Here is an 18,941-nt window from a genome sequence, read left to right as displayed (position 1 = left end):
CCTGATATAGATAGCATATTCTTCCATTTCTAGTGTTATGGCGGTTTACAGCTAACTTTTATTTTTATTTTGGTCCAATTGACTCGATACTGTGGGTTATCGACCAGATGTTCGGCACCAGCAGATTGGTTGATGGGGGCTTTGGATACATGCTCCTTAATTCGAAGGTCTAGGTTCGTTTGAATTCACTAATGTAATATTCTCTACAACTGCAGGTAAAATTGGTAGAGACAGCCTTTCGGGAGGGCGGGCTCTGTCAGCTTTTTTTATTTCAAATTTATGGAAAGGGATCGGACATAGCCTATATCATCAGCATTTACTAATTTCTTAGTTGTAGCGCCTTTGATTAATGTGGTTTCTATGTCTTCTTCTTTTTTTTAAATAACCTTCTAATCTGGTTGTAGATGTTGCCGCAGAATGGTATAAAGACTCGTATTGGGGGTGTATCAATTTTTGGTTTATCAAGTTCTTACTGTTACATTAAGAAATATGAGGGTGCTGTGGTTTCATTCTCCATTGTGAACTTGATTCTTGAATGTTGGTTGTTCAAGTGATTCAGGGGGGACGAAGGTATCATCTTCTTTTTTAACATGACGAAGGTGTTATCCAGCTTTCTGAACCAGAAAATATGTTGTAAAGGAGCGGTTAAAGTGATTTCTTCTGGTGAAATCATGTAATTTTCAGAAATAATCATCGGGGATAAAAGACTTCTCATTGGTAAACCATGGATCTGTCCATAGTTTTTCCCCATGTGAAATATATGGATTCCAGGCATTACTTGATCAAAGGAATAATGTTATCAACTTGTAGTGATGTAACCAGTGGTGTAGAAAGTTGTTCGGTTTCAAGAACTCTGAAATCAAGGCTTCTTCTCTTGGCATATTAGCGAGTAGGTCAACAACACCGTACGAAAGCAATTCAATGAAGTCCTTACTGAAAATATCACTATGTCTGTAAGAACTTGGAATATCATGAAGTATGACAATTCCTACAGATTGTATTTAGGTGAAACAGAATGAACATCAGTTGCTTTTAGGGTCATCAACTAAAGCAGCTCCATTCTCCGAGAGCCGTGCTATACAAAACATGTACTAACCAGTGGACTAATAGTGAAACGTTTAACGAAAAAAAAAATAATGTTGTAAGCGGAAGTTGAATTAACTCATCTCTGATGGGGTAAAGGGGGCGTTCTTAAGCGATGAAGAATTTTGTTTATGTCATTTGAGATAAGGTTACAAAGGCAGGAAGGATGATATTTATAGGCCGAAGTTGACTTAAATCGTTAGATTTAGCCATTTCACCATTGCCACCCGCCCGATCCGAGATAGAAGGGGATTTTGCGTTCGTAAGTTAGTGTTATGTTCTAGGCAAACAATAGTGAAGCTTTTAACGAAAATATTAATGTTGTACACGGAATTCGAATTAACTCATCTCTAAGCGGGGAATGGGCGGGTAAATCGGATGTTCTTTAGGGAGAAAGGAAGGGTCGGGTTCTTCTTCTGAGGTTGTTTGATGTAAGTAAGCACGAAAGGGTAGGGGGGGCTTCTTAAGCAGTATTTTTGATGACATCTTGGTCGATGTATGCAAGAAAGTTGATCGTTGTACGCAAAAGTCGAATTAAACTCGAATCGTGAATCGATCAGCGCGTTTAGAATGTTGATATTTGAACAAGATTTTTTTAAAGTGACGGCATAAAATTGAAGTTTTTTGGGTTTTTTAGAAAAGTGTAAGACTTTGAAATCAGGTAAAATGTCAATGACAAACCTAGTTGAGTCATTTGGTGCATATTCTGAAAGTTTTATCAAAATCAGTTTATAAACAAAGGTTCTGTGCAACTTTTAAAAAAGATTAAACTGATAGATCATGGCATTGCACCTTTTATATTGGTCATGTTTAGTTTAAATGTTTACCAAAATATGTGTTTCTGGCCTTTACAGTGAAAATAAGTCATTTGAGTATGTAATTGTTTGCCATCGAGTTTATATAGCACGTCTTTTGTCTACATGACATTGTCATTGAATACCATTAAAACTAAAGCTCTCATGTGGCGCTATTATAAAGTGAAACTATTGTATTGATCATAGTTTGAAGATTTGCAGGTGTTGTTAAGAACCTGTGAGCCTTTTTGAAAATCTAATCTTACTTTAATTTTTTCAAAAGAGCCGTGGTGGCTCAATGAGTAGGGCGCTATCTCGCTAACCAGGAGGTTCGCTACCGGTGGTTTCCTCTTGTCCCTTGTGCAGATTGGAGGTACAATGTTCAGTCGTTCAGATGGGACAGAAATTGCGGTCTCGTGTACACCCTGACAGTTTGAATTCGAAATACAAACAAGTAGACAGTAGTGCCACTGTCCGGGGAAAAAAGTTCTGGTTTAGTAAACTGCATTATAGGGCGTCCAGAGGTTCCGCGTACACAATGGCATTGGCGTGAAAGAATCATTGACGGAATTCGAAATAAAAGCGGGCTAGAGCGTCGCGTTAAAATATACCGTAGAGTACTCTGCATAAATGTCCGTCTGCAAGGATTTAGTTGATCTAGGTGGCTCAATTAGCATGCAATTCGCTCGCTAACCGGGAGAAAAGGGTTCGCTCCCGGAGTTGGCATTTATTTAGTTTTTTTTTTTAATTTTTCAATTTGATAAAGTCATGGTCAATAAAACACATTACTTTACTGTATATTTCTAATTAATATATAATTTTGTGATAATCTAGTATAAAAACTCACAAATCTAGTCTAGTTTATTGTTATTTTGTTGTTTGTGAATCAGCCATTAATAATTGCCTCTGCATTGTCTTGTAGGGTATGTTTGTTTTGTTTTTTTTGTTCACTAAATATGGCACCCGAAACCATAAAATACCTGTACATGACTCTTGCACTGGTTTATCCAGCGGTTGCCAGGCAAGATACGCCCACATTTTGCAAGAGATTGATAGAGAACAAGCTAAAAAAGATAGGTTGCCAGGCAACAAAACATACGCCCACAGCAGCTAAATCGTCCGAGCGGTCGTCAAGGGTTGTCGCATATTTATTCCTTTGTAGGTAATTGGGGGCCTTTACAAGGCAGTTCCATCCAGATCAGATTATAAATTTTGTCGTTTGAGGGGTTACAAGGTTCTACAAACTGAAACAAGGGTCTCAACTCTGGAAGTAATCTACACAAATTGTTGAAATTTGATAGGCTTTTTCGTTTTACAAATTTAAATAATGCATATAAATTTCATACAGGTCACATGATCACTTTTGTCATTCAAATGTTCACAATCGCCATTGCTGAAATTCAATAGACCTGTTTCACAAATTTAAATGATGCATATAAATTTCATACATATCGGATGATAACTATCATCAATCGAGTATTAACAAGGTTTAACAAAGTGAAACAAGGGCAATAACTCTAGAAGTAATTATTGTAAATTGCTGACATTCAATAGGCTTTTTCGTTTCACTAATTTAAATCATGCATATAATTTTCACAAAGATCAGGTGATAACATTTTGCGTTAGAGCGTTCACAAGGTTCAATAAAGTGAAACACGGGCCATAACTCTAGACGTAATAAACGGAAATTGCTGAAATTCAATAGGCTTCTTCGTTTCACTAACTTAAATATTGCATATAAATTTCACAAAGATCGTATGTTAACTTTTGGCATTGGAGCGTTCACAAGGTTCAACAAAGTGAAACAAGGGCCATAACTCTAGATGTAATAAACAGAAATTAAATAGGCTTCTTCATCTCACTAATGTAAACAACATATATCAATTTTAAAACAATTGGATGATAACTTTTGGACGGACCGACAGACGGACAGACATGCCGACGGACGGGGGCGACGGCAATATACTTCCACATTTCAATGTGGGCGTATAACAAAAGTGATTTTTCGTACCGTCGGGGCTATAATCCAGAAAGTTATGGCATGAAGTGCGCAATTAATATCGAAAGTGACTGAGATCTTTAGGACATAAACATATATTTTAAGTTTCAGTTTCATTAAAATCGGATAAAAATTGTGACCTCTAGAGGGTCCACAACCTTTGTATTACATACTTTTACATAATTTGCAAATAAAGAGCGGCCATTTTGTCAGGCAGTTTAGTTTCGATTTTCCCGAAATTCGAATTCAACTTTCATTATGGTGGAATCCACAAGCTAAAACAACACAATTTTTTGTACAATCTGGGGCCATAATCCAGGAAGTTACAGTCTGATATGCGCAAATAGCAAAGGAAACAAACTCTTTGGGACATAAACATACATATTAAGTTTCAGAGAGAGAGAGAAATGGGGTTTAACGTCCACTTGACAAAAACTAGGGCATTTTGGGACTAACATATGGTTCAATTTTATTTCAATAATTTAGTTAAGTAGGGGTTTTTAGCAGTGGGGGGAAACCAGAGGACCCAAGAGGATGGACAGCCGACTCTACTCCTTGTCAACCGGGGAATCTTTTAAGTTTCATCAAAATCTGATAACAACTGTGACTTCTAGAGGGTCCACAACCTTGGTATGACATACTTTTACACTATTTGCGTACAAGGAGCCACCATTTTGTCAGGCAGTTTTAGTCCGATTTTCGGGAAATTGGAACTCAACTGTCATTAGGGTGTAACGGTGATAAATTTAAACATTTTTTAAAATTGCATAAAAATGAGACTTCTAGAGTGTCCACAACATTAGTATAACATACTTTTTTACACTATTTGCTTATAAGGAGTGGCCATTTTGTCTGGCAGTTTCGGTCAGATTTTTATGAAATTCAAACTCAACCTTCATTGATGTGTAACAATGATATATTTAAATGGTTTTTAATTTTTAAAATTGAATACAAATTGTGACTTCTAGCAGGTCCACAGGCTAAAAACATGATTTTTCGTTAAATCAGGGGCCATAATTCAGGAAGTTATCATCCGATATGCACGGATATCGAAAGCAACCAAGATCTTTGGCTTATAAACATACATTTCAAGTTTCATCAAAATCAGATAATAATTGTGTCCTCTAGAGTGTCCACAAGCTAAAAACGTGATTTTTCGTATATATCAGGGGCCATAATTCATGAAGTTATGGTCCGATACAAGCCAATATCAAAAGGAACCAAGATCTTTGGGAGATAGACCTATATTTCAAGTTTCGTCTAAATCAGATAAAAATTGTGACCTGTAGAGTGTCCACAAGGAAATTATGAATGGACATCCGGACAGACAGGGGCAACGGCATAATACATCCACATGATGTTGCTAAATGATAAGGAAAAAAGAAAATAAAAAATTGGGACACCATAAAGATGTTCCTGTGCTCATGTACCCATACTCAAACCTGCAAAAGTTTGTCGGTGGTGCTGGAGGGAGGGCCTGTCAATGAACAGGCTGATAACAAAAGGACCATAACAGGCCCCTATTTTTATTTGGGCCAGCAGGTCCAGTAAAGTAGGATGCTAAACCTCATTTCATTTTGTTACCTAGACCCTGAAAGGATGCTTCTATTGAGAGCTTTTGACAGCAGTGGGGGCCATGTTGACAACAATATGTCGATAAATTTCAGTATGGGCGAATAAAAAGTAGTACCATAAAAGAATAAGATAAAGACAAATTTGAAATAATATGGTTTATTTAACAGAGGTTATGAATATTCATTACATCCTAATAAAGGTAAAAGCCTGAGGCTAACCATTCATGGATAACATCACATGACCACATGTATATTGACACATATGGTCATTATGTCCAAATTAAGGCCATCTACTGTCTATATATATAGAGAACATGAATAAACATTTATAAAAGGACTAGTCTTACATAATGAAGATACAGGAATTGTACACAATTAATAATAATATACTGTATAAAATTATAATATAATACAAATTTGGGACTAGCTGACCACATTTTATGATAAATCTGAATAAGCTATTACTACATTATATAATTCATAATATATCATTGGGTAGTTTCTTAAAATATTATTTCCTAAAGAGTATATTTAATTTAAATGCTGTTTAAAAGTCACACCTTTAGTTCAAGGTAATTTAAGTTAATTAATTTAACAGTATTCTACTCTCAAAATTCTAATAATTTAATACTATTTTGTAAATTGGTCCCAAAAAAATATTAAATTGTGAATAAATTTTACTTCTTCAAATATATTAAATTTTTATTTTTTTGACCACAATAAAATATGCATAATTTTAATACCTATAATAGACAGATGCTAACTCTCCCATGAACTTTTATAATATTTATTAACTATTGGTAACTGTTTCTGTCGCTTTTTGGATTTCATTAACATGTTGAAAAAGGAAATCAATTTAGATTAATTTTGAAACCTTTTTTCATTCTCAAACCAATGTCTTATTTCATTGAAAAATTAATTACACAAAGAATAAAATGTCATTAAATTAACAGGGAGAAACAAAAACTAGGAAAAAGATTGGATTAAAACATTTTAAATCAAAACTTTGAAAATAAGTCTTAAATTTTAAAATTAAATGTTGAACACACAGAAGGGGATCAAAACATCCAAATAACGAAACAATAATTTCTGTTACAAAATTTACAATAAATCAACAGATTTTTTCAAAGGATTTTTGGAATGTCCCCAAATCTTAACAAGAGGAATTTGTAGAAAGTTTAACAAGTGAGTAACTTTTAAAATGAATGGAATTGATTAAGCGTTAACATTTCTGGAAAAAAATGAGATGACATTTATGACAAAAAGAAAATAACATTCAAAATATACATATTCTAGATTATTTAGTTTTCATGACAACAAAAATTAGAAGATAAGGATTCTGGAGAAATTTTGAAATTCTTGATCTGGTTTTGATATTTAAAGCTCCCTAAAATATAATTATTATTATTTCAATTCTATCAATCAATAAATTCAAAATGTTTTATTTCATTGAAATAATTCAATTTACAAAATATATATTCTCCAAAGACCCATGTTCTAATTCTGTGCCATGAAAAAATAAATATAAATCTAGGAATTTTCAAATGACTAGAAAACTCATCGACGACCAATCAAATGATTCGTCTAATTTCTCGAGTAACGAGTGACAATACTGTAGCTGTAAATAATGATATCAGATTTAGCACTTCTTTGATCCTTTTAACAAATGTTTGGATGTACAAACACCTACAGCTAAAGTTGGATCTTAATGCTACGGCTTTTCTTCGCATGTAGAATCCCGATATCAATATTCCACCACCATTGTTTAACAAGTGATAAAATCGAGATTATATTTAACAACAAGAAAAAAGCTGAGTATTTACACGATTTCTGCAACATAATTTAAATACAGAATCTAATATTATTTAATCCGGTAAAATGCCTTTTTAAAATAAGTATTTGAAGATTCAACATCCCGTTATGATAAATAATCCCATCTAAATTACCTTCTTACTTCAATGGTTAGTCAAATAATTTGGGAGGGTCTATCTTCAAAGGGGTTATGACCAATAATCCCATCCAAATTACCTTCTTACTTCAATGGTTAGTCAAATAATTTGGGAGGGTCTATCTTCAAAGGGGTGTCTTTAATTTAGTGATAACATAATTCAATAAGGTCTTACCAGAAATAAAAAAATATTAAAACTGAACTTTTACACCAATAAAATGGACTGATTTCATTCTTTTAAAAATTTAATATTTAAAACGATTTTACCCTCATCCAATAATATTTACACATGAACATCAAATCTGAAAAATCCTGACTCACAACATGTCAAATTTATTGCTTTGGAAAAATTTTCAAAAAAAATCAGTCTATCTTTAATTGGTTCTGCACAAAAATACAATTAACTGTTAAAAGACATCATACAATAAAGACAATGAATAAAACATACAATATTACTATTAATACACATTTATTTATTTATTTATATATATATATACTATTGAGTATTTAATATATCTATATACACATTATGCCACATTCACGGTCACGAATATTGAGTATTTAAGGTACTGATGTATGAGATAAAAATTTACAACATGAGTAACAGATTATGATTGAACACAAAGCACTTGTAACTTGTATATTGATAATTTCAATAAAAGTAAGCCTACACAGTCAGTTAAAATAATGAAACAAAACAGAGTTGGTCAATGTTGGAAATAAAGTTTTCAATATTTAAGCTATGTTGTTCTTGGCACAAAAGGAGATTTTTTTATACAGAAATACTATAAATACAAAAATTATGACATTTCTTAAGGGCTATTTAAAAAAAATGTGTTGTCTGAAAACTATTTAAATATTGTAATTACTAAAAAACAATTTGTCAAATTTGTTGATGCCAGAAATAGCAATTTGATTGTTTTTAAATATTGCTTAGAACTTAGAGTAGCATTCTTCTATTTATGTTGAGCAAAACTAGGCAGTTTGTGGATAAATAATTTTTTTAGACCTATATTTCACCCTGTACTAGCTGGCAGCAAACAGTTTTTGTTATAACAAACATTTTGATTGGTGCAACCATCCTTCATCCATACACCCACGCACACATACACACAAGCTACAACATCAAAAATAGTATTTACAGTTTAATAATATCAATTTGGCATCCTGGAAAATTAATTATCTAAGGAAGACTAAATATTAATCGAAGAGTATATTATTTCCATATTATTTGGCAGTTGCGGAAAGTAAATATATTTCTATTAATTATGGGAAGATAAAAGTTTAATACTGTTATATAAAAATTTACTAACGGAATACTTAAATAATAATAAATAATAATACTGAATAGAATAATAAAGAGTAATACTGAATAGGTTTTTAATACTGTATAAGTTTTTAATAGTAATAATACTGAATTGTATTATGAATTCATTTAATATTTTAATGATGAATTGGAAAAGAATAGATTTTTAATACTGAATACTAAAATGATTCACCGTTAGTACTGAATTGCAATACTCCGAATAAAGTATGTATTTTAAAATAAAAAAATTATGGCCATATTGAATTTGATATTGAATATACATCTGCTAATACTGAAATGCATTTTAAAATTTAATACCAGTACTGAATTAATAAATGAATACCAAATTGCATAAAAATTCAATACACCAGAATCTTTATTACATTTAGTGTGATCTATTTTTATTACCGGTAAGTAGAATGGCAACAATTAATTGTCAAGACACATTTAAAAACATTTTAACATGAAAACTTTGTACATTGTTTGGCATCATTGGGAATAATACTGTTTATTTTGAAACATTTTCTAAAAGAACAATTATAAAAACAAACATTCAACAATAAGAAATTGGCACATAGGGAAATTAATACTGTTTAATAAAGTATAGTGATTTTGATTTTAAGTGCAAGTTTCAATGTGAAATTTAAGAAATTACAATTCTTACAATCTGAAATTTACAATTATTATTGAGAGAAATTAAAATTTAAAGAAAAATCAGTAGATCAAATCAAATCATTTTTTTAATTATTTAGAAAAGTATGAAAAATTTAGGGTCGGATGATCTTTCAAAAAGTTATTTTTTTTTCAGAATTTTTTTTTTTTTTTTTACATATATTTTTTGTGCAGCCTAATTAGATTTTATATACAAGTCAACGAACACTAAAAGTCTAACTAAAATCTACCAGTTTACTTGCTAATTACAATACGCAGTGGAAGACGTGGATGTTGAAACCATGGCAACACATGGCAAATACATAATATCATATAAATTATTTTTTTTTTGGTAATTTTTGCAATATTTTCTAATTTGTGTGGAACTTTATTATATACAAAAATTAAAATACATATAACACAACATAAAATTATTATGATACATATTTTTGATTTTAGGCTCAAGAAAATAATACTGATTATTTAAAAACACTCACATCACACTTCATACACAATATATTCAAAACTCACATCAGACTTCATACACAATATATTCAAAACTCAATCCATTCAAATTCACAATCAAACAAATCCATTTATACAATTTAGCAATTATAAATTGCTTTAATCTTTGGAAGACGATTGGAGTTTCCTGCACCCGACAAGGGGAGGTCATTCCATTAATACTGTCCGGTAAAGATGACTAAATATTTGGCACAAAAAGGACATTCGCTCAAACCATACTAACACACACGACCAGATTGGCACTAATACTAGAATATTTGGCAATTATGCGATTTTGATTTAAGATAATAAAAAGAATATGACTAGAAAATAAGCACTTTATTATATTGTGCAATTATGCACATTTATCGGTGAGTGTGAATTGTTTTGATTATATTTTCAATTTAAAGATAATAAATGATTTGGCAATTATGCAATTTTATATGAAAAAGTGGAAGACTATTCATTAAATGACTAGATTTATGCTTTCTTGTGAAGAAATTTGGCATTAATGCTTTCATCAATATAATATTATTATGAAGTAAATGTATAATAAATAAATAAAATCGATATAGAAATGTTAAGTTTTGCAATCGTGGGTTGAGAATAATACAAGATTTTGATTTTAACCATTTTGATTCAGCACACAGGATGCACTTTGAATTCTGGAAGCACTTTGCATTCATAAACATGACTTACATGTATGTGCAGAAATAACTACTGGTTAAATAATAAAAGATTAAATATCAAAAAGATTTTCCAACTTTTGACCAACTCTGCAGAATATGAGACAATAAAATAAATGGAGAACAACAGATTTTTGAAACAAAGGAATATTTAAATGGATCATTAAAAAACAGGTATTAACAAATAAAAATCTCAAAAAAATATGTTTTGTTATGGAAGCCATTTTAAAAGCAAAAACAATGTAACAATATCATAATCATCAAATTTATGCAAAATTATGCATATATATATATATATGCATAATCAAATCTAATACTGTTTTCTATGGAAGATTCAGGACATATTTGACACTGTGTATATTTAAGTAAAATGCAAACTTGTTTAAATATATTATGCTAATTAAATCTAATACTGTTACCTTTGGAAGAAATGAGACATACATAAAGGTGTAAATATTATACATAAAAGGTCTATGTACTAATTATGTAATGCTATCAATTACCTAATATCCGCCAAAAATATCTGCGGAAACGAACAAACATTTACAATACATAAATTAACATCCTGGATTAACCATTATAAAATATTTCGGAACAAATATCGTGGTCCCAAGTTCCTTGTTAAAAAGCTTTGTCATGCAAATATTTACAAAAAAATAACATAGTATAGTAACATTTTTAATAATGAGCACTTTAAATGAAAATTCTTAATTAATAATAATAATAATATCAATGGTTTTAACAATGAAATGTTTTGATTGCATATAAAAAAAATCTTTAGATTTTAGTCTAAGACTTATTAACAACATTAATAAATCTTCTTATTAATCTGTGCTGGAATTGGGTTGGTATGAGAAATGAGACAAGTTATCTCCCTCTATTAAAAGTTATTTCCCCTTTGATCACATTTGATAGGAACAGAGGACATGGATGCAGTTACGTGTATTTCTTTCCTTAGGACGAATCTTATTGGTGAATATATATATTACCTCCACATGATGATGAGATGCTGAGTTTGTTCTTTTTAATCTAGATCTCCGTCTGTTGGTTTACAGTACTTGTAACGATGATTCATGTGTTGACTGTACGAACCTGAATGGCTAAACCTTTTGTTACATTTTTTACATTTAAAAGGTTTTTCACCACTGTGAAGACGTTTATGTTCTGTTAGGTGATGTTTGTGTTTGAAGGATTTTGGACAGACATCACATGTAAAGGGACGTGCACCTGAAAATAAAATGATTGTTTATAAATCAAGAAATCATCCAATAATTTTAAATATCTGCTTAAAAAGGAGTTATAAGTGGTGGGATAGTTCTAATGATCAAGACATTTTTTTTTGTGTCACTGATGGATGAGCTTGAAGAGAAAACAGGGGTCAAGATAACAATATATAACCTCACCTGAATGTTCATACTTATGTCGAGCGAGAGAACTCTGTTTGCTGAATAATTTATCACACTGGTCACATGCATACATTCCAACCTCAAGATCTACACGATGATTTTTCCATGACTTGCGTTTCTTTCTCGCAGGTTCATCATCTTCCTGACTCAAAGAATCATCCATTTCTACAGCAATTTCTTCTGCCTCAACCTATAAATATAAAGTACATAATTATAGGCATATTAAATAAAGGGGCTGAAAGGTTCTTTATAATAGGGCTTTTTTCTCATCTTTGGATATGGATCCAATTACACTTTTTTTGTCTTTTTACCACAGCTACTTGGATTTGTTTTTTTTTGTTTTTTTTTGTTTTTTTTGGGGGGGGGGGAGATAATTAGTAGGGCTTATACTAATAATAAGGCCATGGTTTAAAGAAATACTAACCTGTCTCCATGACTTTTTACGTTGCCGTTTATTTTTGTTGCTTTCAAGGTCATCATCATATTCACTTTCCAAGGCTGCCAAGGAAACAGTTGCTAAAGTATCCAGATTCTGATTAACTTCGAGTGGATCAAACTGCATTTGACTGGTTACTTCTGTTTTAACATCTGCCTTTTCTGGACTGGTTTCATCAATAACTAATCGCCCAGCTTCTTCTACCTGGCTCTCTGAGTTATCTGATACCTCTGTTTTGATTGGTCGAGGAGGGCTGCTGGTGCAGGATGCAGGTGATTGAGATGGTTTGTTTGAATTGAGCATGGTAGGACTGGAATGCGATAACCAAGGTTTAGAACCCTCTCCTGGTGCTGATGTGCGAAATAATCCTTCCTGTTGCATGTACTTAAATATGGCAGAACCCTGTATACTACATTCTGATTTGATTGGCCGTTCGTCCTTGATAATGGATGGCTTACAGCTGAGATTAAGAACTTGATCATCGTACGATTTATTGGACAGAGCTGGTGATGAACTTCCACTGTGGGCTGCAGGAGGTTGTTTCTTCACGCTGAGGTCAAGTGGTTCATCTTGACTATTCCCTTTAATTGAACTGGTGATTGGTTTGCTCATGAAATGACTATTAAGTTTTGAGACAGGCGTACTGGTGATGCTTGGAGCAAAGTTTGCAAAAGGTTGTGGAACAACAGGTATGTATCCAAGGGATGATGATGACGATGTTGTCGTGGTCGTGGGGATGTCATCATTGTGTTTAAAACGAGCCATGTTTGGAAAATAGGGAACATCTTTACCCCTTCTTCGATCACGTGCTCTCATATTCTGGAACCAGACTTGGGCAACTCTTTTGGAGAAACCAATTTCTGTTGCTATTTTCATTAGTTCCACTTTCCCTGGTCGTGGATTCAACTGATAATGGGTTTTCAAAACGGCTAATTGTTCATCACTGATCAAAGATCTCATTCTATATTTTTTTCCATCTGGACCATGTGATTCTTCATCATCAGCATCATCTTCTTCACTGCAAGTTTCATTCAGGCTTCCATTTGGAGTTCCTCTGAGACTAGCTTCTGATGTGATGCTGTTGGGAGAATTTCTGGAAGTTTCTGAGCTTGAGATACGTAAAGTTATATCCTTATTTGACTTGCATAGATATCGTTCATGTTGATGTAACTCAACTGGACTTTTAAAACAGTTGTGACAGAATCGACAAGTCAGATCTGTTATACTCAATGGTTTCCCATCCTCTCCAACCATTTCACTCTCAGCCATTTTGGCACATTTGGATGACTCATGAGGTGAATTGGCTTCAGCTCCACGAGAGGCGTCATCAGCATCATCCTTGGACTTAACTTCCAATTCAGCAGATCTAGTCTTTTTCTCGCCACATGAATTCAGCAATTGAGTATTGGAATTGACGTCCGGAGAAATTTGTGACATGCTTGATCCTGATGAGATTTTTCCATGAGGCGTTTTGAGACCATCAAGGGTTGGAGCACTGAGTGCTTTTGCGAGCACAGAGGTAGAATAGGGATTATGGGAATACAGGCCATAAGTCATGATAGTTGTGGTGGTTGGGATATGTGCAGTTGGAATTCTTGTGGTTATTGGTGGGGAATAATAAGCTGGAAGGGCTGATCGTGGATCATATTTAATCATCGGAGAATAACTTGGTGCTTGCGTAATGGGAATAGTGGAGTTTAAAGTTGTCGGGGATCTGTAATACAGACTACTCTCGTTATTTCCATTACGATCGACACGACGGCCCTTCATATTAACTGCCCAGCATTTCTTGGATGTCATGTGACTGCTATAAGATCCGGAATGACTAAAGCGTTTGCTGCAATTCGGACATTCGAAAGGTTTCTCTCCGCTGTGAATTCGGATATGTTCTTTAAGATGATGTTTAAATTTGAAAGCTTTGGAACATTCTGGACACTTGAATTTCCGCAGATCATTGCTTTCATCATGGCTGATCATATGGCGTTGCAGACGGTAGACGTTCGCAAAGGTTTTGTTGCAGGTTTTACAGATCTGGGAAGTTGGGGAATGGAGAGAAAGATGTTTATCGAGAACAGATTTTAAATCAAATGCTTCGTTACATTTTGGACACTGGAATTTGATTTGTTGATCTGAATGTTGTGCTCGGTGATGATCACGGAGTACAGATGGTTTTGTGAAGCATTCGGAACAGTAGATGCATTTTAATTGGTATTCTTCATCTACTACTGACATAAATTCTGAAACAAAAAATAAATGTCCTTCAACGTAACTAATTCAAACATGCTATTCACACAAATATTTTATTGAACAATTCTCCCATAAGGAATATTTTGCACACTATACTTTCCTAACTAGGTTCAGAAATAATCTTCTTAAAGCTTTAGATTTAAAAAAGCTATATTCAGTTTTTACCTGTATCCTTTGTGTTATCTTCCTGGTCACTGACAGGTTCGGGATAAATTATTGCTGTATCACTTCTGGCCAGGAATTCTTTTATTGTTTCATCAGAATCACCCAGACATGTTTTTACTTTAGGCGATAGATTTTCTGAAGAAAAGAGTAATAACAATCAATGCATGAACATTGTTGAGTTTCATCAATACGAATTTTAAATCTTTTATTAATACCGATTGTGAATTCCCAAATTTACTGTCGTCTATAGCAATCTGTATCAATAAAGTGTATAAAAAAGATCATATATATTACCTTTTTGTTGCATTAACTCAGCCTTATTTGTTTCGGTTTCAACTTTACTGTCATGGATGTTCTCGTGTTTATCTTTAATGCTGTCAGTAAGTCCATTTGTTTGTTTGCGGGAGATTGCTGCAGCGATTTTATCGACTGTCGTTGATTCATTTACAGACGTCTCATTTTCTACTGAAAAATATAAATAATCATAATAATTTTGAATTAACAAGAATCTCTGTGTACAATATGTGTACCATGGTAACCAAAATTTATTACCATGGTATATAGAACAGATTATGAAGGTAAAGAATTAAAAAACTTTCCTCCCATCTTTGACAAATTATCTATTTGGTTGACATGACATATTATCTATTTGGTTAACTATAACTAACTGAAATTCCACAACTTCGCACCTGGTTTAAAATACACAGAATAATTTAAATCTTAAAAAATAGCCACCAATTTACCAATTAACGAAATACTTGATATTCAGAAAGGAATTAATTTGCCAGTAAAGAAATGAATATTCAAAAATACTATGAACTCCTTAGCTTAATAACAGCCATTGAATCTCGTTAAAATATCAAAATCTCACTCTAGTATGATAATTATATAGAGAATATATAGAATATTTGTCACATCAATTGCTACCTTTGTGAACTTTTATCAAATTCATCTCTAATGACTCTCATTACTTCCGAGGCCATCTGATGATAATAACTACATACACTCCAATTACAAAAACCTCTTCACTCCAAAACCTGTCATTCTAAAAGGTTTTTGTCAAAGAGGTAAAAGAAAAATCTTTGATTAACAAAGAAGTTTAAAAATCATCTTTAATTTACATTTTGTTAATTAATAAAATGATAACTCTTGTTAATTGTAAGACATATTTTCACCTTAGATCTAAGTGTCTTTATGAGCATGCTTGGAGGCACTCGCTCGTGTGTAAACCCCTCATTATCGTGATTTCATTGTCCTTGACAAATTTCTCAAATAATAGTCTCATTGACAAAAAAACGGCAGGTAATAATGGGGACTAAACTTGGTTATCAATTCACCAATGTTGGTTTTTACTCCAACAAAAGACTTGTGAGTTTTTGACATTGTAAAGTGGGCGCTTGATTGACAGCGATACACTGTATCTTTTTAAGTACATATTGTAACTATTTCAACACAACGCTCCTCAACGACAGCCGTGCAGATTTTTAAACCCGTTAACTGACAAAAGAAAACAGTGAAAGATCATCAAAGATTTGCAAAGTGGAGTTTAAAGACTGACATACGGCCCCCCTCAAACCACCGATTTCAAAATAATACAAAAAATGCAAAATGCAACATTTGTTGAGACAAAACCCTATTTGAACCCTAAAATAATTACCAGAATACACCTTGAAAGTCAAAATTAATTTCAGTTTGTAAAAGTAGGCCTACTTTGATTAAATTATCTACTTTGTTTCTTTTGCTTTAGATGTGTTTTTTTTTTTATTGTCATACATGAAAGAGGTAAATGATATTATTTATAAAAAAACTGAAATTTTCTCAACAATTTTTTCTTTACAGAATTTTAAATAAAGTCAAATTTATGATTTGAGTTTCAATCAGAATAAATTCAGAAATTGAGTTTCTGCTGTATAATTTATACGTTGAAATGTCATCATAAAGTTGTATGTAGGTAACTTTAGATATATCATGATTTAATGTGTAGCCTATGAATCACTTCTTTGTCTTTATCTATATATAAATAATCAGAGTGAGGCTAGCGAGTGGGTTAGGTGCTTCAATAACAAGTCGCAAGTCATAACGACCTAAAATTAACGGCTAATGGGTGGAATATAAAAATAAACTCGTGTCATTAAACAGGAAGTCCCAGGTAGAGGTATGATGGGATGTTTCCTGAAATGAACATGTGTAACAAGATGATAGCGCCAACTCACCTCATGATTTAAAACAAGTACTAACCTAATATGACATGTGATTTAGACCACTTGAAATTCTTTGTTAGTCATATTCGCATGTGCAATTAATTATATCATCATATTTGTTGGTATAAATAGATAATTATAAACATTCATCAAATCCACTGTCTCCTAATAGGGTATTTCAACACAATAGCATTTTAATTTCCAATTAACTGTTACATAAAACTTGCACATATTTTTTCATTCTATTAAATTCCTATTTTAATTTTATGTAACTGTAAGATTTTCTGTAAATAAGCCTGTGCCTAATCAAATCATCATGTACACATAAAGACCACTTGCTTTCTTCCGCTAATAGAAAAACTTACATATATAATATATAATCATAGTAAATTGCCAGACATTTTTGACGAAATTCCAAGAGTTTAATTACAGAAACAATGTGTTACCTGGGCAAACCTGGTTACTATGGTAACTTTTCAGGTGTTTGCAGGTGCTGTGTGTACCTAGTCACCAAAAAAAGATACCGTAAATCACAGGAATATTTTTTTTTTTGTTCCTTCCTTAATTAAATACACCTCGTTAAAACATATCGCACCTAAGCTTTATCCTACTTAATAAACAAGATCTAACATCTACTGGCAGCAATTCAAATGATTCCTTGATTCAGTATTACTGCCTTCATCAAAACATTTTCAGGAGAATAAACACCTGCATGGCTCACTCAAAAAAACATGATAAAATGCATAGGAATCATTCCAATCAAATATCTATTTAGTTCCTATTATGGTCACGAATGAACCTACATCAAACCAAGAGTTTCTAAAAAAAAAAAGTATACTAATAATCATATTCAAATCGACTATAAAGAAGACATCAAGAATAAAATATGAGGTTTTAATGATCTAATTAATTAGTTTTATTACTTCTCAATCTTTATAATTCTTTTATCAAAACAGAAACAGGATTTATAACTAATATATTTAACATCTCTACCAAATATACATTTTTTATAGTCCACCATTAAGGAAATCCTTTATGAACAAATAACTTTTTGAAACCCCACTAAGTATATATTTCATCTTAGAAATAAAGTCAGTTAAATCTGACACTTCCTAATTTGTATAAGAAATAATTCTGGATAAAAGAAAATGTTTTAACATTAATCTGTCCACACCTCTTAGAACGTCTGATCCAAAGAAGTAAATTCAAGATAATCATTTGTTAATTTCTACAATTTTCCCTTTCGAAGAAACAGAAAATAAAAGATAAAATCCAAATACTGATAAAAAGGAAACGTAAAATATAAGATGTAAAAATGAATGGTGTACTAATCATGAACAAATGCCTTATTTTTTATCAGCCCCAAAAAGATCGTTTCACATTAAGAGCAGAATGCCTATTACAGAATACCCATGGCCCACCTGTTTTAAATCATGATAAAATAAATAAAATCTAAAATAAACAGACAAAATGTTCTAGAAGATAACAGAAACTAATCATTTTCATTTGAAAAACAAACTCAATGAATGTGTTATTTATTTCATCCCAATATGTAGGAAGATTTGAAGAAATGTTCTCAAGACAAAAAATCCCAATTTTCAGAAACAGGTGTGAAAGACTATTTGTCAGAAAGATATCATCAAATCTTAGGTAACCATAGAAACAAGACATTAAGAGACACTTCCCCAAACTGTAACAAGTGATGTGATTGGCTGATATGCCTAATCTTGCAGACATGACCAATAAGATGGTTTGTTTTATGGCTTGTCATGAACTGGATGTAAGGCTTCAAGGGAATATAATTCTTATCTATTTATTTTATTCTATTTTGCTACTCTAAATAAACCATGGGTTTATAATCTTTTGTCAGATAACAGGTTGATGTATCAGCAATATCAGGAGTCAGCTAAATACAGACGTTAGTCAAGGGTGGAACTTATT

General features: G+C 32.2%; 1 protein-coding gene across 3 annotated transcripts in view; it reads right to left on the bottom strand.

The window, feature by feature from the left end:
• Positions 1 to 5,591: 5,591 nt before the first annotated feature.
• Positions 5,592 to 18,941, bottom strand: part of LOC126822279 (zinc finger protein 1) — a 62,175-nt gene continuing 48,825 nt past the window's right edge. For 2 of the 3 annotated variants that reach the window (XM_050551065.2, XM_050551067.2), the window contains exons 2-6: positions 15,094 to 15,264; positions 14,800 to 14,934; positions 12,376 to 14,624; positions 11,949 to 12,141; positions 5,592 to 11,772 (exon numbers count right to left, since the gene is read on the bottom strand). In XM_050551065.2, the coding sequence (XP_050407022.1) occupies positions 11,570 to 11,772; positions 11,949 to 12,141; positions 12,376 to 14,624; positions 14,800 to 14,934; positions 15,094 to 15,264 (2,951 nt within the window). In that variant the 3' untranslated portion in view covers positions 5,592 to 11,569. The remainder of the gene's footprint in view (positions 11,773 to 11,948; positions 12,142 to 12,375; positions 14,625 to 14,799; positions 14,935 to 15,093; positions 15,265 to 18,941) is intronic. The other variant, XM_050551066.2, reaches the window with a different exon arrangement.

The sequence above is a fragment of the Patella vulgata genome, chromosome 5 (assembly GCF_932274485.2).
Source record: "Patella vulgata chromosome 5, xgPatVulg1.2, whole genome shotgun sequence".
NCBI lineage: Eukaryota > Metazoa > Mollusca > Gastropoda > Patellidae > Patella > Patella vulgata.
Note: the sequence above shows the minus strand (reverse complement) of the source record. Positions and strands in the feature narration are given on the sequence as shown.